The 23361-nt window shown below is 38.8% G+C and overlaps 4 protein-coding genes and 1 long non-coding RNA gene across 6 annotated transcripts; 4 read left to right on the top strand and 1 right to left on the bottom strand.

The window, feature by feature from the left end:
- Positions 1–3659: 3659 nt before the first annotated feature.
- On the top strand, positions 3660–6115 carry LOC130716028 (pentatricopeptide repeat-containing protein At2g35030, mitochondrial-like). Its single transcript, XM_057566200.1, has one exon. It carries the CDS (start codon positions 3697–3699, stop codon positions 5527–5529), a length of 1833 nt encoding a protein of 610 aa, XP_057422183.1. The 5' UTR covers positions 3660–3696; the 3' UTR covers positions 5530–6115.
- Positions 6116–6193: 78 nt separating this feature from the next.
- On the bottom strand, positions 6194–8454 carry LOC130711789 (uncharacterized). The gene is made up of 3 exons (XR_009010777.1): positions 8113–8454; positions 6608–7976; positions 6194–6491 (listed from the first exon to the last, which is right to left on the bottom strand). It is a non-coding gene; the product is annotated as an uncharacterized LOC130711789 (long non-coding RNA).
- A 107-nt stretch (positions 8455–8561) lies between these two features.
- LOC130711788 (5'-adenylylsulfate reductase 3, chloroplastic-like) lies at positions 8562–10799 on the top strand. Its single transcript, XM_057561529.1, has 5 exons — positions 8562–8718; positions 8818–8958; positions 9041–9164; positions 9341–10148; positions 10255–10799. Exons 1-5 carry the CDS (start codon positions 8637–8639, stop codon positions 10483–10485), a joined length of 1386 nt encoding a protein of 461 aa, XP_057417512.1. The 5' UTR covers positions 8562–8636; the 3' UTR covers positions 10486–10799.
- Positions 10800–12422: 1623 nt separating this feature from the next.
- LOC130712111 (glucan endo-1,3-beta-glucosidase 1) lies at positions 12423–16539 on the top strand. Of its 2 annotated transcripts, none has more exons than XM_057561954.1 (4): positions 12423–12812; positions 12932–14263; positions 15953–15980; positions 16091–16539. In XM_057561954.1, exons 1-4 carry the CDS (start codon positions 12749–12751, stop codon positions 16263–16265), a joined length of 1599 nt encoding a protein of 532 aa, XP_057417937.1. In that variant the 5' UTR covers positions 12423–12748; the 3' UTR covers positions 16266–16539. The 2 variants fall into 2 exon arrangements, with proteins under 2 accessions (XP_057417937.1, XP_057417936.1); XM_057561953.1 differs by having other exon boundaries at positions 12424–12812; positions 12929–14263.
- A 1659-nt stretch (positions 16540–18198) lies between these two features.
- LOC130715423 (uncharacterized) lies at positions 18199–20859 on the top strand. The gene is made up of 4 exons (XM_057565520.1): positions 18199–18778; positions 18869–19056; positions 19160–19270; positions 19912–20859. The coding sequence occupies exons 1-4, from the start codon at positions 18259–18261 to the stop codon at positions 20494–20496; spliced, it is 1404 nt and encodes a 467-aa protein (XP_057421503.1). The 5' UTR covers positions 18199–18258; the 3' UTR covers positions 20497–20859.
- The last annotated feature ends 2502 nt before the right edge of the window (positions 20860–23361 follow it).

Here is a 23361-nt window from a genome sequence, read left to right as displayed (position 1 = left end):
ATAGATTTGTTTTGAAAGTTATCTAACAAATTGACACGTGGAATTTGCTATCTGACAAATTGACATGTGTAATTTTTCTTATGAGATTTAATCAGGAGTTGCCACCTCACCAAATTAGTCTTATAGAAGTTCAGTTTTTTCCAATATACTAGTGTTTTTTCCCCGTGCAACGCACGAAGAATATGTCTATTGTATTTGATACATCAATTAATCATGAACGTGATTATGCAAGTTTATTATCAGTTATTAATTTTTAATTTTAAGTTATTTAAATTTTAATTTTTTTAAAAAATAATTCCCATATTTTTCTTAAATAATTAGGAAAATCCTTTTAAATTTTTAATGGATTATAATCTAAGCACTACATATTTTAGTTTTATATTGTAGATCATGAGAAAAAATAACAGGAGAAATCAGAGGATTCCTGTAAATATGCAGTAAATTAGGTTTGAGACTTTTCCTAATTTAAAGAGATATTGAAAACGGTTTCAAGATTTGTTTTGGAAATAAATATAGTAAGGAGTAATCTAGGTAAATCTTCAATAATTAGGGTAAATCTTTAAAAATTCGGTTTTAAGATAAAATAATACAACAACAGAGAAGCTATCTAATGGAATGACACGTGAATTTTTTTTATGAGAATTAACCTAAGAATGACACGTCACTTGTAACACCCCGATTTATCAAGAGTCACACAGTAACCGTTTCACAATTTTCACAAAGAATTTTTGCCGATTAATTAAAATCTTAAGTTAATGACAAACCTCTTATTACGAGAAATCTTTAAACTTAGTTTTTACAAAAACTTCTCGCATGATAATAATCATGTTAACCATCGAGTAATCATTTATGAAGAAAACATGTAACCATTTATTTAAACCAAAACGTAAAGGTTACACCAATATTCAACTTATTCAAAACTGAAGATAAATAAAATGATAGTTCAGTGCCCATCGAGTCTCTCCCCAGTAATTATAGATTAACACTCATCCCATTCCCCTAGTTTTCGTCTTCGGAAGCTGTCTCAACCTCCTGCTCCGATTCCCTTGGAAACTTTTCTCTCATATGATCTAGCAGACCCTGGTAGATGCCACCCGCAACCATATCAAACTGTCGTCATGCCATACCGACAAAGCTCCTAGCTCTCAGTTCATCGTCAGGTGGATCTTCCCAGTTCCAAAGCTCTCCCTCCAATGGTGGAAGCTCTTCCTCCTCCATAGGTTTCGACATCAGCTTCGAGTCCACATAATGCTCATTCTCATCGTCTGGCACTAGCTCTAAAGGATCCTTCTCTGGTTCAGACTTCATATTCAATAACTGATGTGATCCCACCACAATAGGTAACTCAAAGCTCCGTGGAGCATACGGGAGACACACTCTTCCGTTCATCAGATAGGTTTCGCACCATCTTCCTCGCTGGTCAAAGCTCCTAACCGCAGCACTGCCAACGTAGATCCTCCGGACTTGGTGTTCGTCGTTCACCCAAGCTCTGTCTCTGTCCTCATCATGCAGAATGATCTCCCAGGAGTGACCCGTCCTCCTCAGAATGGTCATCTGGCGTTAAGCCCCCCCCCCAAACAAGACATAACACACAAGCGAGGGTCAACTTACAACCAAACAATTCTCATGGCATACATGCATATTAAGCATAAGTATATAATTAACATATCACGTGTTCACCGTAAGTTAGTCAGTTAACCTGAAGGCTTAGTTAGACAAATCGTTCCTCACATCACACAACCACCTTTCTCGTTGGATCCAATCTCTATCATCCGCAAATGAAAATCACATGGGGACCAACACAGTCAACCCACAATCACATGGAGACCAACACAGTCAATCCACTATCACATGACTCGTCATGGTTTGTTCACGTGGGACCAACACAATCGACCACAATTCTCTCTCGCGTGCAATTAAATTGTTTGTCTCTAACGGAAAATCGTTATCATGGTCCATAGCCTACTCTTAGAACTATTGCTATAAATCACATCACACTACTTGCAAGCGATTAAGTCACATCTCTAGTCTCATGTTACTAAAAGTGAAGCAACAGTAATTAGATTCATAATTCTCAAATATGAAAGACAAAGCATAAATCCTACATGCATATCTCTTAGAGAATTAGGGTTATACGCCCCTCATTATAGAATTAGATCACAAATTTTCTCATCATGCATGTCATGATTCACGCATACACCCAAGTATCATGATATTTAATCACATCATCACACATAGCATGTTTTTAATGAAAAGATCATACAAACATGGCACATCATCTCTTTTAAAAGAAAATAACATATCATCATTCAATCATGCATAGCATCGAAGGAGTTTTCTCAAAGCATCAAGAGGTTTTCAAAACATCACCATTCACAGAAGCATCACATAAACAATCATGAGAGCAAGGTAAACAAGAATTTCACATAGTCTCATGCATTAGAAAGCAATTAAACGACCTCTACCCAGACCGAGTGCCCTCACCTTAGAAAACTTCAAGTAGAAAAGAAAACGGTTGATGGTGGTTCATGCCTAGGTCACGAACTCTTCTCCTTCAACCTTGAATCACGAGTCCTCCTCTCTTCCTAGCCTTAGTCTCGAAAATCTCCTTATTTGGTGAGTATGATAATGGTACTTAGGGTTTCTAGCCTCCATTCTTAATCCTAATTATAACAGAAGGTTCTATCTCTTCACACTTGATAAAAAAAAAACCACTCACAACTCTATCACCAACTCGCGGCCGCCCACACTATAGGGTAAGAGATTAGGTTTTCAAAATAAAACTCTACCTAGTCAAATCTTCATCATATCTCTTAGTAGTTTAAAAAAAACTACTTTTCCTTCACCTTTTTCTTTTTAAAATAAAATCCCTTTTAAAAAAACATTCTCAATCTTTGATTTTGAAAACAAATCTTCCTCACAAGTTGTTGAAGCAAATCAAAAACAAATCCAAACCATATCTTTGAAGATAAAATTCGGCCATAACCCTAATTTCGCCCCCTTAACCCTATTTTGGGGTCAAATCTCACAAAATCAACCCATATCTCAGCCTGTTTCAAATCAGAAACATATCTTCTCACACTTACCCTAATTCTAAACAAAATCAGGCCAACTAAATTTATTTTCACACTAAATTTATTATTTTAAAAAATAATAAAATTTTCCTCACACACTTAGGCTAAAGTATATCAACAACACATAAAGTCACATAAACAGTAGCTCTGATGTTATCGTACAACTACATCACGCACAATAACACAACAATTTCACCGTCACTGTATTATTTAAACGACACAATCAACCACATAAGTAATACAGTAACTCGTTGTAACTGTAATTACTGAAAATTCACTTAATATTATTAATTTAAATAAATAATATTCATATCAAACTCAGAGTCTTTTACATCACTAAATCAACATGATAGGAGTTCTTCTTTTTTAATATATATTAATTAATATTGATGATATTGATATTGATATTGATGATTAGTTAACGATGTCAAAAAAATTAAAAATTAGCGTGAATTTCATTACTTTTCTTTTGGATCTTATTTTAAAATTAAAAATTAAATTAGTTTAGGAAACATAATAATTGTGATCAAGAGAATTTGGTAGACAATATAAAAAAATCGAAATTTAAAATTAGATTAAATTAATGACGAAGAAGAAGTTACCTCCATTATCATTCATTCTGATGCATGCTCCCAAGCTCAACACGCACCCAACCTATATCCTTAGGACCAGGTTAGCATCCACGTTCAGTCCCAATCCCAATTCTGAAATGAAGCGCTGCAATTCCGACATCTCAAGGCTTTGCAAGGAAGGGAGAACCGACCATGCACGCAAGCTGTTTGATCAAATGCCTCAACGGGATAAGCATCTGTGGACTACAATGATCGATGGGTATATCAAGTGTGGTGCGATTAAGGAAGCCAGGAAGCTGTTTGATCAACCGGATGCCAAGAAAAGTGTGGTTACTTGGACTACTATGGTTAATGGGTACGTCAAGCTCAATCAGATTGAGGAAGCTGAGAGTTTGTTTTATGAGATGCCAGAGAGAAATGAGTTGTCTTGGAACATAATGATTGGTGGGTATGGACAAAATGGCCAAATCGAGAAGGCTTTGGATTTGTTTAGGAGAATGCCAAAGAGGAATCTAGTTTCGTGGAATATAATCATTAAGGCCTTGGCACGATGTGGGAGGATCGAGGATGCACAATGGCATTTTAATCAGATGCAGGAAAGGGATGTGAGTTCCTGGACTACCATGGTTGATGGTTTGGCAAAAAGTGGGAGAATTGATGATGCTCGAGCTCTTTTTGATAGGATGCCGTTACGAAATGTGGTCTCTTGGAATGCGATGATCACGGGTTATGCTCAAAATAGAAGATTGGATGAGGCTTTAGAGTTGTTTGAGAGGATGCCTGAGAGAGACATGGCTTCATGGAATGCAATGCTCACCGGGTTCTTTCAAAATGGAGAACTCAATAGGGCAGAGAAGTTATTTGCTGAATTGCCACAAAAGGATGTGATTACTTGGACTTCTATGATGACAGGGTATGCCCAACATGGTCTAAGTGAAGAAGCATTGAAAATGTTTACCAAAATGCAAGCTAATGGTGGGTTAAAACCCAACAATGGAACTTTTGTGACCGTGTTAGGTGCTTGTAGTGGCTTAGCTAGTCTCACTGAGGGCCAACAAATTCATCAGTTAATAAGTAAAACAGGTTTTCAGGAGAATACACGTGTGGTGTCAGCGCTGATAAATATGTACTCAAAATGTGGGGAGTTGCATATTGCTAGGAAGATATTTGATGATGGGTTATTGAGGCAAAGAGATTTGATATCTTGGAATGGTATGATTGCCGCCTATGCGCACCATGGATACGGAAATGAGGCAATTAATCTATTTAATAAAATGCAAGAATTAGGTTTCCAAGCTAATGATGTCACCTATGTTGAACTTCTCACAGCTTGTAGTCATGCTGGATTAGTTGATGAGGGGATTCAATACTTTGATAAGCTTCTCAAGAACAGATCTATACAAGTCAAAGAAGATCATTATGCATGTCTGGTTGATCTTTGTGGTCGTGCAGGAAGATTGAAAGAAGCTTTCTATATAATTGAGGGGCTCGGGGTAAAGTTATCATTGTCTGTTTGGGGACCACTCCTTGCTGGATGTAATGTGCACGGAAATGCTGATATTGGGAAGCTTGTAGCTACGAAAATTTTGAAAGTTGAACACGAAAATGCAGGTACTTATTCATTACTCTCTAATATGTATGCTTCAGTAGGGAAGTGGAAAGAAGCTGCCAATGTTAGGATGAAAATGAAGGACAAGGGGTTAAAGAAACAACCAGGTTGTAGTTGGATTGAAGTTGGTAATACAGTGCAAGTATTTGTAGTTGGTGATAAGTCGCATTCTCAATCGGAGATGCTAGAATATTTACTACTTGGTCTACATACAAAAATGAAGAAGTTCGGGGACATTCTAGATGATGATTTATCACGTGATGTAGAACTTTAGTGGCATAATTCTGTGTTGGCCAGAGCGTGCATTGTCCGTGGGAGTTGAAATGTGGGAAAGTTTTTTTGTTCTGGTGTTGGGAAAGCAATGAGACCGTCGGTGTAGATGATGAAAATTAAAGGTCCTTACATACAATCAAGATGGAGATTGAGGCTTTTTCATTTTTAAGTAAGCACGTTTTCTGCTGAGCCTCGCTTGAGTTGCTTCAAGTTCAGGGTAATGAGCAACTAGTGACAGGTTTGACATTGATTTTGGCTTTCTGATTTGGGACTCACAGGTTTGAAGAAGATATCTTCAAGACAGGTTCTTGCTCATGCTGTTGTCTTACAATTCAATTGAGACAGCATCCACCATCTCATCTTTTCTCAATCATGTTCTTGCTGACTGGACCTCATCTGCTTATGTAAACTGCTTTTCTTTTAATTGATGTAGGAGGGCCTACTGACTTAAGTATGTTCAATTTGATCTAGAAATGTGAAACAAAGATTAAGCTGGTGATTTTTGTTTGGTATGTAGAATCTTAATTATGGAGTGGTTCTATGTTCTCAATGAAAGCCTCTTTTTGTTTAGAGGAGGCATCAATTAATAGCCATTTGATCAAATAGTTTTCTGCTCATCTGCTTTCGGGAAAAAAAGTTTTCAGCTCATGATTAAATGTTATATAACAAAGCTCTTGGCATCCAATATGACAAAGCTAATACTAACATAAACTTGCCATGACTATACAACCAATATTCATGTTCGAAACTGCAAAGTAAATCTTGAATCGATATAACTTTCTGTCAACTTGGAAAAACTTTTTGCAATATTATCAGTAACAAACGAAATCTTGCAAAGAAAAAGGTGTCCTATGTCTCTGTCAATTGTCCCTCTGTTAAACGGGTACACAAATCTCACTTCCAATAGATGCTCCTGGTGACATAAGGAAGTATGCCTCCATGGTAAAAGTACTCCTTTTCCACCTGAAAGTAGATATGCTGAATTAGTGGCTCAACCCAGTGATGGACCACATTTGGATATATAATTGCATCAATAAAACAAACACGCATTAATGAAGGACAAGAGCTAAAGAAATTACCACTGTGTCAATGCAAACTGTGCAGGTGAAAAATTTTCCAGTATCAGTTTCGACATAGACCTCTTGGGTGTGGTTGACGCCTGATTATTTTTTTCTTTCTGGAACTTTTTTTCTTTTTGGATTTGGGTGAAGGAAGGGGAAAAGTTGATTTTTGTTTCAATTTCTATAGCTTTTTGTTTTGTTGTTCTGAAACTTATTTCCAGATTCATTGGAGATGGAGAGTGATAAGAGATTAATGAAATGATTAAATTAAAATTAAATAAATATGTTTTTTTTTTTATATTTTCAGAATTTTAATTAATACTTCCACCGTTTCTATTTAACTGTCCACCTTAAAGAAATTTTTTTGTTCATATTTTACTGTCCACTTAGCATTTTAAGAGAACATTAAATGATGTTTTTACAACAAATGTCATTGTCAGTACAATAAATGAGGAGAGATAACACATACTTTAAAGAGTAAAATAGAAAAATAATCATCACTTTTTCTAAAAATCAACAAAATTAATCACACCCTTAATATGTGTGTCTCCACTCAAAGTGGACAGTTAAATAGGAACAAAAACAGTATTGTTTATTACGTGGAGTCCAAGTGGCATCTTAATGGTTAAATGAGTCATAGCAACGTCATTAATGAGCGCCATATATGTAAATTTTGTTTCAATTCAACGGTAGACTGATGGTAGGACCCAATTGACACAAATTGAAAGCATGTGGACTAAAATCACTCGTTCTAAATAAAGGGAATTCAAATTGCACAAAGATCTAACATGAGAGACGAAAAGTACCGGTAAGTCAAATTATTAAATGATATGCTATTTAATTTTGGTCCTTACAATAAGAGAAAGAAAGAAATTTAAACTCATGAAATTGGAATTATATAATAGTCGTTCATTTCAATCATTCTCCTGAAAACATCATACAATACAATATAATACAATCGACAATCTGAATAAACCAATAATATTTAGTACACAAATCAGTTCCACCTCCACCTAATGCGATAAGGTAAAAATTAGAGAGAAATGAGTGATATAATTTGTGATGTGACAGGAAATGCAGAGAAAGATAGGAAGAAAAACATATGAAAATAAAATAAAAGAGAAAATGAGGTGTGTATATATGATTACTCATGCATAAATCAAACCTTAGCTAAAGAAAACCGAAAAAACCTTAGCTAAAGAAACTAAAGAAAAATGACACACTAAAAAATATTTATTAAAGGGCTAAAAAACATTTTTGGCCCCTAATGTTTCAAGTTTGTGCAAATTCTGCCCCTACTCTATTTTTGTCGACGTTTCTACTCCTCATGTTTTCAAGCAGTGCACCGTCTACCCCTCCGTCAGTCAGACTTTCTCAGAAGAGTTTCCTGAGTGGATTGGAGAGATGAAGAGGAGTATATGAAGTTGATGATGATCAAGAAAATGATATAAATTAAATTTGCTTGATGTATATATCAATTATGTATGTAATTGAACTAGTTAAATGCATGTTTTGCTACTTACAGGTATTGAGTTTGAATCTCTCATGCCTCCTTTTTCCAATTTCACTTGTAATTTCCACGTGGCAGGTCCAAAAAATATAAAAAAAAAGCCAAATCAGCTCATTCAGTTAGTTTTTTAACGTCTGACTGACGGAGTGAGGCCCAAAATACCTGGGTCTGTCCCGTGCTTAAGTGTAAGCATCCTGGGCGAGGGAGTCCAGGTCTGTCCCGTGCTTAAGTGTAAGCATCCTGGGCGAGGGAGTCCAAAAGTGATATGTGATGAATGAGCATGAGGAATTGGAATGAAGAATCCAGGAAAGTCGTTCGAGTGGCGGGTAATAAATTAAAGAATCTGTGACTGTGAGTGACGGATGCCATGAGTCACATGTTTCGTATCACCAAATTCCGTCCAGGTTCAATGAACCTAAAAAGTCGCCACAAATTTCCATCTCCTTATAAATGACAATCTCAAACAAGAAAAATTCTCACAACAAAATCGAACAATTTCACATCAAAATTAAACTAACTCTCACACCCTTCAATTCAATGGCTCTCGCTGTCACTTGTTCCATTTCAATTTCATCTTCTTCTTCTTCTTCTTCTACCTTCCAATCATCACAACCTAAATGTAAATCTATATCTGTTTCTATTTTCATCGCAAATTCACTATGAATTCGATTAGTTTCTGTGTTTTGATCTTTTTCTTGTTTCTCAATTTTGGTTTCAGTTTCGCAAATTGCTTCAATTAGGGTTTCTGAGATACCCCATGGAGGAGGTGTTAATGCATCTCAAAGGCGGAGCTTCGTGAAGCCACCTCAACGCAGCAGGGATTCAATTGCCCCTCTCGCTGCAACCATCGTTGCTTCTGGTACGTAATAGTTTTGTTTCCTTTCTTGATTGAAGTGGAATTGAAACATGTGTTGACTGAGTCAGTGATTGTGATTCTGCAGATGTTGCTGAAACAGAACAGGATAATTATCAACAGTTAGCTGTTGACCTTGAAAATGCTTCCCCTCTTCAAATAATGGATGCAGCTCTCGAGAAATTCGGCAACCACATTGCTATTGCCTTCAGGTGACACTTCCTCATTCCATCAATTAGGAATAAAAATAATTGAATTGTATGTATGAGCATCATACTTCCCATCAGAATTGATTTTGGCTTTAGAATGAATTGTAGATTCCGGTCTTATTAGCTATGTTGTGTGTGTAGTGTTATATGGATTTTAATGGGGTGAGTTTGTTTTGCAGTGGTGCTGAGGATGTTGCATTGATTGAGTATGCACGCTTGACGGGTAGACCCTTTAGAGTGTTTAGTCTTGATACTGGGAGGCTAAACCCGGAAACTTATCGATTTTTTGATGAGGTTGAGAAGCACTATGGAATCCACATTGAGTACATGTTTCCTGATGCTGTTGAGGTTCAAGGATTGGTCAGGAGTAAGGGGCTCTTTTCCTTCTATGAGGATGGCCATCAAGAGTGCTGCAGGGTGAGGAAGGTGAGACCTTTGAGGAGGGCACTTAAGGGTCTTAGGGCATGGATTACTGGGCAGAGAAAAGATCAGTCACCTGGTACTAGGTCTGAAGTACCTGTTGTTCAGGTTGATCCGGTTTTCGAGGGAGTCGATGGTGGGGTTGGCAGCTTGGTGAAGTGGAACCCAGTTGCGAATGTCAAAGGCCACGATATATGGAGCTTCCTTAGGACCATGAATGTGCCTGTGAATTCATTGCATTCAAAAGGATACATCTCCATTGGCTGCGAGCCGTGCACGAGGGCTGTTTTACCCGGGCAACATGAACGGGAAGGTAGGTGGTGGTGGGAGGATGCCAAAGCTAAGGAGTGTGGTCTTCACAAAGGAAATGTGAAGCAGGATGCGGAGGCGGAGCTTAACGGCAATGGTGTTGCCAATACAAATGGCACTGCCACTGTCGCCGACATCTTCAACACCCAGAATGTGGTCAGCTTGAGCAGGACTGGAATTGAGAATTTGACGAAGCTGGAGAACCGGAAAGAACCATGGTTGGTTGTGCTTTATGCACCATGGTGCCCCTACTGCCAGGTAAACTAATTTTCTGTCAGAATTTGTTAGCTGAGCTCATTAACTATGTTTACCTTGGGTTGAAATGTTTGATCCCTAATGAAATTTCTATTCCAAATTGCAACAGGCTATGGAGGAATCTTATGTTGATCTGGCTGACAAGTTAGCAGAGTCAGGGGTGAAAGTTGGAAAATTTAGAGCGGATGGGGAGCAGAAAGAATTTGCAAAGCGGGAACTGGGGTTGGGGAGCTTCCCAACAATAATGTTTTTCCCTAAGCATTCATCTAGGCCAATAAAGTATCCCTCAGAAAACAGAGATGTTGATTCCTTGATGGCGTTTGTGAATGCCTTAAGATGAGGGTTATCAAGAAGTTCTTTGTTTAGGTTGCCATTCACATTTGTGAGTGCACCTTCAATGTTCCTTGGTCACAGTTCGGGTATACCATTCACTCAGACTGGTAACACATCAGAAGTGTAGATTCCTTGGCAAAAATAAGATCCTCAGCTTAAACATATGGGCTGTGGCCTCTTTTGAGTAGATTTAGATCATCTTATTATTGTGGTTACAATAAAAATTATATAGGTGCGGTGAGTTATTGATTTCCTTCCGTTCTAGATAAGTGATTTGTAAATTGTAATTACTAATAATGAGAATGGTGTGGCTTTTTCCTATATGCTGTTCTTTGGACTTTGTTTTGTTTTGGGCTTCCCCCCCTTGTAATGTGGATTGTGGACAACAAAAACAGCATGATTATGTTGACAGAAAAAAACCGCATTATTATTTTGACAAAAAAAAAACACCATCACTTTGATATTATTATATATGAAAAAGGTTGTTTAGTGCGCACTTTCTTCTATATTTATCTTAAACTGGCTATTGAAGCAAACATAATGGCTGCTATTCTTAAACTAATCATACTAATTATGATTAAAATCAAAAGTTTCAAAGTTGCAAATTTTCAGTGTTATGTTGGTGGCCCAAAATTTTATTCTTAAGATTTGACATTGGTGAAAGGTTGATTCGATGCTTATGAATTATGATTGTCCCGTAGTGCATGGTGTGTACATGTGATATCTGTCGTTGTAGTTCAGGATATGTCTTCCATTATGTGCTAATGAAACTCATAACCGTTCTTGTTCATATGGTTATTGACAAACAAAGCCACTTGTGTTTCTCTGAATCTTGCTTGTGTTGGCTCTGACAGACACAGAGAGTCCTCACAAGTCACAAATTCAAATCACTAACAAAGCCACTAGTTATATATGGCATTTGCTTGTTTTTTTCCTCACTTCTACATAGTCCTCACAAGGTCACACTAGACAGTTTTACTAGTGTGACCTATGGTGAAGTATCTTTTGATACACAAAAACTTCAATTAAAAACCTTATTTAAGAACAACCAAACATTCACTAATTGAACCATCTTCGATTTATAAAGAACTAACATGCAATAAGCAAAGAAACTAGAGATTGAAATGGCAACTAATAACCTTTGTCTTCCACTAGAAAGCTGTTGAATAACAGTTCAATCACGCATGGGAAAGTTGCCACAGGTCCGGGTATTTTCTTCACTTTAATAATATTCTCTAATGCGCTAAGGACTAAACTCTGACCAAGAAAGCCAAACCCCTTTTTCCAAAACAAAGAATAAAATAAGATGACAGAAGTCACAAAACACAGAAGAAGCTTTAAAATTTTAAAATGGAGATATCTTGTTTTTTTACAAAAATAGGATTTTTAAATTCTCTCATTATTATATTTCTTTTAGAGGGCATTTTTTAGCCAAATGCGGATTCAAAATTGATTAGTGTACCATAGAATAGTAGAGACACAAAACACATGCAATTTGTGATAATGTCTAGCACGCGACAACTTGCGCCACAAATTTTATTTGATGTCTGTCACTATTTTGTGATGCACAAAACAATAAGCGCATCAGAGCATCTCCAATAGGAGTTACTTAATCCAATTGAAGCATTTAGGCAACGTTACTTATTTTGGAGCACCATTAGAAGAACATGACATTCTGGTTGCTTAAATTTAAGCAACGGTTGCTTATTTAAGCAACAATTGTTTATTCTCGTTCTTCATACTTTCAAATTAAAAAATTATATTTTTTCTTTTATTCATGAACTTGAATAGTGTCATGACATCAAAATGATATAAATATATGAGGTATATTGGGACTCAAACAAAAGTAAAATAAACAACCATAATTGAAGTGAAATATGTTTGAGTTGCTTAAATTATGCGTGGCAGTTTAAATTCATCATAACTCAACTAGCAACCTTCAATTTGATAAATCTTGTGGAGCACAGAAAAGCAGTAAAGTCTGAGAACAGTACTGGGACGTGAGTGCCATCCATTCCAGTTGGCATTTGCAGCTAAATCTCTCTTCCCCTTTAACCCTCCCTCTACTCCTCTACTCTCTAGAATTTCCTCTTCCTCTGTTAGGTCACCACCTAACCATAAAAACAATATTCAACCCCAAAAAGAAAACAAAAAGCCAAAAAAGAAAACCACCTTTTTTTGATGAGATAATCTGATAATGCAAGGTTCTGTAGCTGAATCAGAAGCAGAGGATGATGCATTGAAGTGGAATAAGCTCCTTTTCAACTCCAATGGCAAACACTAAGCTCATCCTTCTCCTCCTTCACATCCTCTTCCTTTCCACTTCATCACTAGGTAAAATCAAACACTTCCCAAACAAACTCTTCAACTTTTGTAATATTAGCAAGTAGCAACCGCCACAAACTTAACTCTGCTTCTTCTTCTTCTCTCTGCTTTTGCATTAATTTCAGCAGCTCAAGTGTCACATTCACATTCCAATGCTCATCCTTTCCAAAATGAACAAGCTGAAGCTGAAGAAGAAGAAGAGAAAGTACCATTCGTGGGTGTGAACATTGGCACAGACGTAGCAAATCTCCCACCAGCTTCAGAGATAGTGGCGTTTTTGCAGACACAGAAAATCACACACATTCGTGTCTACGACGCCAACACAGAAATCCTCAAAGCCCTTTCCGGTACCAAAATTCGCGTCATCATCTCCATCCCCAACAACCAGCTTCTCGCCATCGGCTCCTCCAACACCACCGCCGCTTCATGGATCGGCCGCAACGTCGTCGCTTTCTACCCACAAACCCTCATCACCGGAATCTCCGTCGGCGACGAGGTTCTCACCACCGTCCCCTCCTCCGGCCCTCTCCTCCTCCCCGCAATGCAATCCCTCTACTCCGCCCTCGTCGCCTCCAACCTCCACCAGCAAATCAAAATCTCCACCCCTCACGCCGCCTCCATCATCCTCGACCCTTTCCCACCTTCCCAAGCTTTCTTCAACCAAACCTTCTCCTCTGTGATTCTCCCTCTGCTTCAGTTTCTCTCCAAAACTGAGTCCCCTTTGATGATGAATCTTTACCCTTACTATGTCTACATGGAGAACAAGGGTGTGGTTCCTCTGGACAATGCTTTGTTCAAACCTGTAACACCTAATAAGGAAATGGTGGATCCCAACACCTTGCTTCACTATACCAATGTGCTCGACGCGATGATCGACGCTGCTTATTTCTCCATGAGGATTCTCAATGTCACTGATGTTGTTGTTCTTGTGACAGAAACAGGATGGCCTTCAAAGGGTGATTCTAAAGAGCCTTATGCTACAAAAGACAATGCTGACACTTATAATTCCAATTTGATAAGGCATGTTTTCGATCGTAGCGGAACCCCTTTGCATCCGGAAACTACTTCCAGTGTGTTTATCTATGAGCTTTTTAATGAGGATTTGAGGTCTCCGCCGGTTTCGGAGGCCAATTGGGGGCTGTTTTATGCCAACACTACGGCGGCGTATTTGCTTCATGTGTCCGGGATAGGGAGTTTTATGGCGAACGACACGACCAACCAGACTTACTGCATTGCCATGGAGGGCTTTGATACCAAGACATTGCAGGCCGCGCTGGATTGGGCGTGTGGGCCGGGGAGGGCGAATTGCTCGGAGATTCAGCCCGGAGAGAGTTGCTACCAGCCTAACAATGTGAAGGGGCATGCCTCTTATGCGTTTGATAGCTATTTCCAGAAAGAAGAGAAGGCTGCTGGGACTTGTGACTTCAATGGAGTAGCTATGATCACTACCACAGACCCCAGTAAGTGCCTGCATACAAGAATTCTACAGTTTTTTTTATTTTATTTTATCAATTTAGTGTTTTGATGTTGCCATGGTGTTCAATTATGCTGTTAAGCTTGATTCTTGATTGAAATTTGCTGCTAATTGATGCATGAGGAATCTGGAGCTTCAAAATTACATAGTGAATGTTTGGATACTCGTTTGAAAATTATGGTGAAGCCAAAATAATGGTCAATAGAAGCCACTTCCCTTAGTTTTTGCTTCTATCTACCACGATTTTGGCTTTACCGTATTTTCAAACATGCACATATTGACTTATGCAGGGTTTATAAGAGTTCATTTGAACTTATCTCATATCATAAACACTTATGCGAGTGCTTAGTAAGGTTACGAAAATAGCTTATGATCTACCTAGTTTTTTTGAGCTTATTTTAAAAAGTTTTTAATGGTTAAATGACAGAAATATAAACAAAAGCAGAAAAATAAAGGGAAGAATTCAGAAAAAATTGGAGAAGAAGGTGTTAGAAGTCCCACATTGCCTAGAGATAAGGCCAATCAAGTGTTTATAAGGGTTGTGCAAACCTCAACTCTTGAGCTAGCTTTTGTGGTTGAGTATAGGCCTCCCAATTTCTAATATGGTATCAGAGCCTATCCTAGATCCATTTGTTGTGTGGAGACCTCCCATATTTGGGCCACCCGTTGTTGTTCCCACGTTCCAGTCTGTTCAATCCTGGACGTGAGGGGGTGTGTTAGAAGTCCCACATTGCCTAGAGATAAGGCCAATCAAGTGTTTATAAGGGTTGTGCAAACCTCAACTCTTGAGCTAGCTTTTGTGGTTGAGTATAGGCCTCCCAATTTCTAATAGAAGGATCTACATTGATAATACTTGAAACTTGCAGAAAACAAACTAAGCTTCTAGCAATCGTTATCAGATTAACTTGAATAAGTGCTTATACCTATCTATAAGTTATTTCGAGCTTGTTTTGATAAGCTTCTGTATAGGCACTTATAAGTTTTTTTTTGCCAAAAGTGCCTAATTACATTTACTCAAGCTCACCCTCGGTCCTTGAGGAAGAAAGGCCAACATCTTTTCATTTTTATTCCCTATTTTCATGTGGCTATGTTATGCGTTTAAAATCCTTCTTGTTTTGCCTAATTAGGTTACTTTGTGGTAATAAAGTAGAATTAACCTTTAAAGAGTAATGAAATGGAAGTCTTTGTGTTTTTATTTTTTCTGTAAGTAGGAAAGTAAAAAGTCTTGTGTTGTGACTACTGTAAGAAACTTTAAGATTGGAAAAGGGGTGATGATTTATGATTTAAATATAGAACTATGGCGAGGTAATGATTCCTGAAATGAAATGCATTTGTGTGGCACCCACACACTTCAAAAGCACTTTTTATGTAAAAAATTGAAATTGAAATGAAAAAAGTGCTTTGCCATAGAGTAGTACCCACACTCCATGAGTTGGATGTTGGTTTGTCATTTTGTCTGAGAGCACCTTGTTTCCCTGACAATTGCAAAGATTCTGGACCGTGTTTCTAGATTACCTTCACATAGTACTAATTTTACTTGCCTTCCAATTTTTCACTGGTATATAACACTTGTGACTATTTTGCATGTTTTTCTCTTTGTTGTGTTGTGTCTATTTCAGGTATAACACTTGTGACTAATATTATTTTTTGTTTTTTGTGGGGAATACCTTTGCAGGTCACGGGAGCTGTATATTTCCTGGAAGGTAAGAAACCTTGTCTTTGTTTTATTATCCTCAAAATCTGAATAGTGGAATTTTTATTTAACAAGTGTGAGTCTTTACCTAAGTGTGATTCCTCACTCTATGTGATGCAGCAAGAAAGTAAGCAACGAGACAAAGGAAGTGGTGAACTCTACACAATCAAGCAATGCAGGGGAGAAGTTAAGGTTCAGAGCAACCTTCAGCAGCATCAAAACAAATGTAGTTAACAACATTTTGCACATTTTATTGGCTGCATATCTCCCCACTTTGTTGTTAGTCCTTTTGTAAGGTGCAAATAATTCAATTTTATTCTTCTTTTTTGGGATTTTGAATTTGTTAGAGTTAAGGATAAGATCATAAGAGAAAAGCAATTGTGGATGATCTGCAGGTCTAAACTTAGTGTTTATGGATATGATTGACGCTTCCTTTTTTAATAAAGTAGGTTGAATAACATAGTGTTTATGAATATGATAGATGCTTCAGTAGGGAGATTGATCTTGTAATTAACCTATGTATTTCATGAAATATTTGTTAATCAGTTTGTTTAGGATATGCATAACAATGTGACCATCGTCATTTTGTCACTACGTGACCTACTTCGATCTCGTCCTCAAGGGAGGTCTCCTACTCGTTTTAGTTTGTTTTTTTTTATCTTCTTATTTTATTTTTCATGTCCTCAATTTTCACACTCTGCCATTGTTTAACATTTCCCCCTTACCACCTCCTTTTCATTTCATTGACTTCAAACCGTTTCTATAAACTTAGGTTTAGTGCGGTTAAGCCAACAGAGCTGGCAAGGCCTAAAAATAGAGACAATCGAGAAAAAAACAAACAAATGAATTAACATATGAAGGAATTTAACTTTTTAACTTCAATTTTGTTCATGAGGATCTTTGGATTTATTTGTTTGTTTGTGTTACGTTAGTTTATTTTTTGTCTTAACCAAGGTATTCCCATAGTTAATAGTCGTAAGATCAATTCATCGCCTTACGTACTAAGCGGTAGGAGTTAATCAATGAAGATTCCGTAAACAACATAGAGGAAGAATGAAAGGAATATCCCACCGAGGTAATCAAATTTGCTTCGGAAGACATGCTCTTCATGCACTTGAACCAGCTTGGATAACATCTAGACAAATAGCCATTCCATTAATTTATGATTTTGTGAGAAAACATTATTGTAAATTGCAACATTTGATCTTTAAATATCGTAGTATTGATCTTATCTATAAGGTGTGTCTTTCGTGTATGCTTGATTTAAGTGTCGTTTTTCTTTTACAAGAGGTAAACTAAACAAAGAAAGACACTAGCCTAACACATCAATGTAAAGGAGAGTTGTGACAGACGATAGATGGCTCAACCAAACAGGGCGAGATTGTCCTAGACGAGAAGCTTCACGAGCCCGGAAATTCGAAGCATTGTTTTTCTCCTTGGGGATGTGACGCACATCAACGTTCCGATCCAAACCAAGTAAGGAACGCACGCGGAGCACTATCGCTCCGGCCCAGAAAGTCAAAATATCAAAATGAGCATGAAGGGTTTGAACAACAATGTTGCAATCAGAGTAATAGATGTTCTCCTTGAACCCATGAGCCCAGGCATGTCGCAAACCCAATTCAACGGTTAGGAGCTCAGCAAGAAAGGTGTTACCTCCTCCAAAGAGCTAGTAGCGGTGCCAAATATCCAAAACCCATGGGCATTCTTTAGAATTGCATTAGGGGATGTTCCCATGTCTCAACTACCATCCACCAAAATTCCGCACGCGGTGGCTTGCACAACCTCATCTAACGGCGAAGGATAAGCAACAAAAACATAAGGTCATAATCTCCAACTCTAATAGTCCATAACAAGCTAGCGGAGAACATAATTACGAGAGCAAGAAGCATCACTAAACACATGGTTATTACGCCAATGCCACAACCACCAAAGAACCACCACAACCGAATATTATGCCACTCCAGGATTCAATCAAGCCATTTCTATAAGGGAGCCGGAGCATCCAAAGGAGGGAGCGACGTTCCAAAATGAAGCCACAGACGACCGGTCATGGGGCAACAATGGAAAATGTGATCAAGGTCCTCCATGGCAGCAAGACAACGAGGGCAAAGCGTGTGCCGTGTGGGAACTAAGATGATGTGACCGCTCTCGTGCTATTAATGTGATGTTCCTTAAAAAATAAAGTGAAAAATTGTAAAAAAAAAAAGGAAAAAAAAAAACACCCATTTTACCCATACGGCATGTAGAAGGTGGCGTTTTGATTACTTTTGGGCTTGAAATTTGAAATGCAACGAATGGTCATCGCGCTGGTTCCATCACCGCCGAGTCTGATATTAAACCCTAGAAACATTCAAACCTACCAAATTGGCACCTTTCTTCTCCACCACACTCCTCGTTCATCTCCAATAATATCAATGTCTTCTTGGTCCTGCATTAAATGCACCTTCCTCAATCCTCCCTCGCAAAAATCCCAATGCCAAATCTGCTCCTCCTCTCCACCACCATCGCCACCACCCTCCTCCTCTTCCTCCTCCCCGCCAAAATGGTCATGCAAGGCTTGCACTCTGCTCAACCCTTACAAGAACTCAACCTGCGAACTCTGCGGTACTCGTTCCCCTGTTCTCTCCCTTTCCAACTCCAACTTGCTCCAATTGAGTGACGATGATGATGATCGCGATTCTTCTGTTGGCTCTGTTTTCTTCCCTCTTCGATCTTGCAAGAGGAAGTTCGACTCCCTTGATCACGCTCAACCATCAACAGTAGCCACCGCTTCCAGTAACAAAAAGAAGGCCATCGATTTCACCGGTGATGACCTTGTTTTGTATTGTACCTTTCATTTCACTATCTGTAATATGCATTTTTTTTACCCTAACAGCTTCAATTTTGTGTTAGCAGTGAGCGTTGCTTCAGGAAAAGATGTTGCTAGTTCAATGAAGATTTTGAGTTCAGGAAAAGATGTTGGTACTTCACTGAAGATTTTGAGTTACAATGTTTGGTTTCGCGAAGACTTGGAGCTGCAAAAGAGGATGAAAGCTATTGGTGACCTTGTTCACTTGCATTCCCCGGATTTAATCTGTTTTCAGGTTTCACTATTATCACTACTCTACCTGTGTTCTCTGTATTCAATTTTCTTGTTTGATTTTTAATTTATGGGGCTTTATTTGATTTGCATTGCTTGTGTTTCAGGAGGTTACTCCCAATATATATGACATTTTCAAGAAATCTACCTGGTGGAGTGTGTATCAATGTTCTGTGTCTGCTGATAAGGCTTATTCAAGACCCTACTTTTGTATGCTGGTAAATTTCATATCATTCATCCTTGTTTTTATGTGTCTATAATGTCTCATTCTTTTAGTATATAAATTTTCTCTTTTGATTTGAGATTTATGTTAATTTTATATTGATTTTATTGTTGTGTTACGAATCGCAATCGTGTGGTCTCCTACAATATTAGAACCTGCATGGTTAAGCCTTGTGTTTTCATTGTATATACTTCAATAAGTTGAGTAGTTAGTAAGTTAGTTAGACTTATGTGAAGAATGATAGAGATAATGCTCATTTCATTTTTCTGTTATATAATATCTGAAGTTTGTTGTACCCCCTTGTTTCTTCATGTTGTTTCCATGTGTATCGGTGCTATCATGTCTTATTATGTCTAAAATTTTCCGTGTACCCCCTTGTTTGTCGTCCTGTTGTATACATGTCCCATGATGTTCTGTGGTTTCTAGGCTAACATTTACTTTGTTCTGGGGAAGTCTTGAGAAAGTAGAACTAAATTTGTTCCGTGCTCATATAATTTTATGTTTGATATGTTATAATATTTATGATCCCAGTCATAGTTTTTTACTTGTGTTGGATGTTAAATACCTTTCAGTAACAACTTTTATTCTGCAATGAGGGAGTTATGTCTGCTGACCTATCTTTCAACTGAATTGCAGTTAAGCAAACTACCTGTGAAATCTTTCAGCAACAAGTCCTTTAGCAATTCTATAATGGGAAGGGAACTTTGCATTGCTGAGGTTGAAGCTGCAAATGGCAAGTCATTGGTTATTGCCACTAGCCATCTTGAGAGTCCCTGTCCAGGCCCTCCGAAATGGGATCAGATGTACAGCAAGGAACGAGTAGAGCAGGCGAACGAGGCTGTAAACCTGCTCAAGAAGCACCCTAATGTTGTTTTTGGAGGTGACATGAACTGGGATGACAAACTGGATGGTCAATATCCTTCACAAGATGGGTGGATCGATGCCTGGTCTCAGCTAAGGCCAGATCAAAGTGGGTGGACGTATGATACTAAGTCGAACCAGATGTTGTCAGGCAACCGTACTCTCCAAAAGCGATTAGATCGTTTCATTTGCCGTTTAAGTGATCTTAAGATAAGCAGCATTGACATGATTGGGATGGATGCAATACCTGGACTGTCATACATCAAAGAGAAGAAAGTAAGAAAAGAGACAAAACAACTGGTACTCCCTGTTCTGCCTAGTGATCATTATGGTCTGCTTTTGACAATTACTAGTAAATGACTCCACTCTATACAAATCTAACTTGTGTATCCATTTTTCATACTCTGGGCTGATGCTGTATCCATGGCATGCGTAGCATGCAGTTTTGTAAAGATTACTGGGAAAATGTAAAGCAGGGTTATTGGCATTGTAGATGGGACAGTGCTACTTTTGAAAGCATTGCTACTTATTTCAGAGCTTTTTATCTGCCATTTTGCTCATTTTGAAAGCATTGCACTTGCTTTATAGACTTCAATAGGAATTAGAAATTTTTGTACCTGAAAGCTGTTATCATATCAGCAGTGGTGAGGGGATGCCAGTGTTGAACTGTTATAGTCCACGTATATTCAATGCCTACAGGCCACAGACAGTAATTCATCACCACAGATATCCCGTGTTCTTATTTCAAATGTTTGGCCTGAAAGTTCAGGTAATGGGAATCTGGAATGTGTTTTGCAAACTTATGGAAAACGATTTTCTCTTGAAAAATGCTAAGAATATACTTCGCAACATATAAATTTGTGTGGAAGTTACTATGAATTATGTCTTGCTTCTTATTTGGCGATCTATTGTTTACATGGTGAGACTTTTCTTAAAAAATTACATTATTATTGCCTTAACAAATGGAATATTAATTTTTAACGTGGAGTATGTTGTCGGACTAAGATAAGTTCAGTGAACCACTGCTCCGGTTTCAATTTTATTTCATATAGAATTTGTAATGTTGCTTATATGAGGGTGGCCACGCTCAAGTTGCTCGAGGCAAGGTTGGCCATGCTTGGCAAGGGTGACCAAGCTCAAGTTTCACTTGAAATGACCCTTGGCAAGGTTGGCCATGCGTGCCAAGGGTGGCCACGCTCAAGTTTCACTTGAAATGACTCAGGCCAACACTTGACAAGGTTGGCCATGCGTGGCAAGGGTGGCCAAGCTAGAGTTTCACTTGAGATGGCCCTTGACAAGGTTGGCCATGTGTGGCAAGGGTGGCCACGCTCAAATTTCACTAGGCAAGGTTGGCCAAGGGTGGCCACGCTCAAGTTGCACGAGGCAAGGTTGTTCATGCTTGGCAAGGGTGGCCAAGCTCAAGTTTCACTTGAAATGGCTCAGACCAACACTTGGCAAGGTTGGCCATGCGTGGCAAGGGTGGCCACGCTCAAGGAACACTTGAAATGACCCTTGGCAAGGTTGGCCATGCGTGGCAAGGGTGGCCACGCTCAAGTTTCACTAGGCAAGGTTGGCCAAGGGTGGCCACGCTCATGTTGCACGAGGCAAAGGTTGGCCATGCTTGACAAGGGTGGCCAAGCTCAAGTTTCACTTGAAATGGCTCAGGCCAACACTTGGTAAGGTTGGCCATGCGTGGCAAGGGTGGCCACGCTCAAGTTTCACTAGGCAAGGTTGGCAAAGGGTGGCCACGGTCAAGTTTCACTAGGTAAGGCTGGCCAAGGGTTGCCACGCTCAAGTTGCACGAGGCAAGGTTGGCCATGCTTGGCAAGGGTGGCCAAGCTCAAGTTTCACTTGAAATGGCCAGGCCAATACTTGGCAAGGTTGGCCACGCTCAAGTTTCACTTGAAATGGCTCAGGCCAACACTTGGCAAGGTTGGTCATGTGTGGCAAGGGTGGCCAAGCTCAAGTTTCACTTTGAAATGTCCCTTGGAAAGGTTGGCCATGCGTGGCAAGGGTGGTCACGCTCAAGTTTCACCAGGCAAGGTTGGCCAAGGGTGGCCACGCTCAAGTTTCACTTGAAATGACCCTGGCCAACACGAGACAAGGTTGGCCATGCTTGGCAAGGGTGGCCAAGATCAAGTTTCACTTGAAACATGTTATCGGATTCGGCCAAAACGCCATAAAACAAAATCCCCGTGTGATAATTCAATGAAATTTGGTGTGAATTTTGGCAATATGGTGCTAGAGGTACTCAAAAAATTTCAGAACAAAATTCAACCTCTAGGTACCGTTTTCTATTTTTACCGATTTCCCCTGTTTTGAACGGAAAATCATATAAAGAAATCCCCGTGTGATAATTCAATGAAATTTGGTGGGAATGTTGGAAATATGCTGCTTGATGTACAGAAAAAAGTCCAGACCAAAATTCAACCTCTAGGTACCTTTTTCAATTTTTACCGATTTTCCCGGTTTTGTCGCAAGAAAAAATTCATATTAAATTCATCCCTTGCTGGAAGTTGCTGAAACTTTGGGTACCATCTTTTTTCATTTTTATAAGCATGCCTGCAAAAAATCACGTCCAAATTCAACCTCTAGGTCACCAAGGGGGAGCATATAGGTGAAAAATCAGCCAGAGGTGGGATTTACGGAAATGCCATGGGACACCCCCCAGACCATTTTTCACCTCGTTTCATGGCATATGAGTGATTCAAGGGATCAAATCACTCATAGTTGGCGTCCCGACAGAGAAGTTGCGTCCCGACTGAGATTTTTCCGGAAATGCCAAGATGCGAAAATTAGCTCAATGTGGTTATTGGAAATGCCATGGGACACCATTCTCAATCTTTTGCAAACGAATTTGGCTAAAATGATTGTGAAAACGATTTCTCACAGTTCGCGTCCCGATAAAAAATCTTGTCCCGACCGAGATTTCTCAAGAAGGGTAAACGACAACCCAATCACGATTTGTGATTCATCAAACCCAGTTGTGGCACACGAACATTGCGTTCCTTAGATGTGGTGAAGCTTATGTTCATCTAGGGATGTGAATTTCGAGTTGGACTCGATCTGAACATTCACCGATCCTCTCTTTTTGAGCATGATTTTTGTGTTGTCCCAAATGTGTGTGGGGTGTGTTGTGGCATCACAATTTCACTGCTGATGTTTTCTATTCCGATAACACGGTGATGGTGCTTCAGTAGTGACTTTGTGATGTTGCATTACACA

The sequence above is a fragment of the Lotus japonicus genome, chromosome 4, assembly GCF_012489685.1.
Source record: "Lotus japonicus ecotype B-129 chromosome 4, LjGifu_v1.2".
NCBI classification, from domain to species: domain Eukaryota; kingdom Viridiplantae; phylum Streptophyta; class Magnoliopsida; order Fabales; family Fabaceae; genus Lotus; species Lotus japonicus.
The sequence above is the reverse complement of the archived record's forward strand: the minus strand, read 5'-3'. Positions and strand labels throughout refer to the sequence as shown.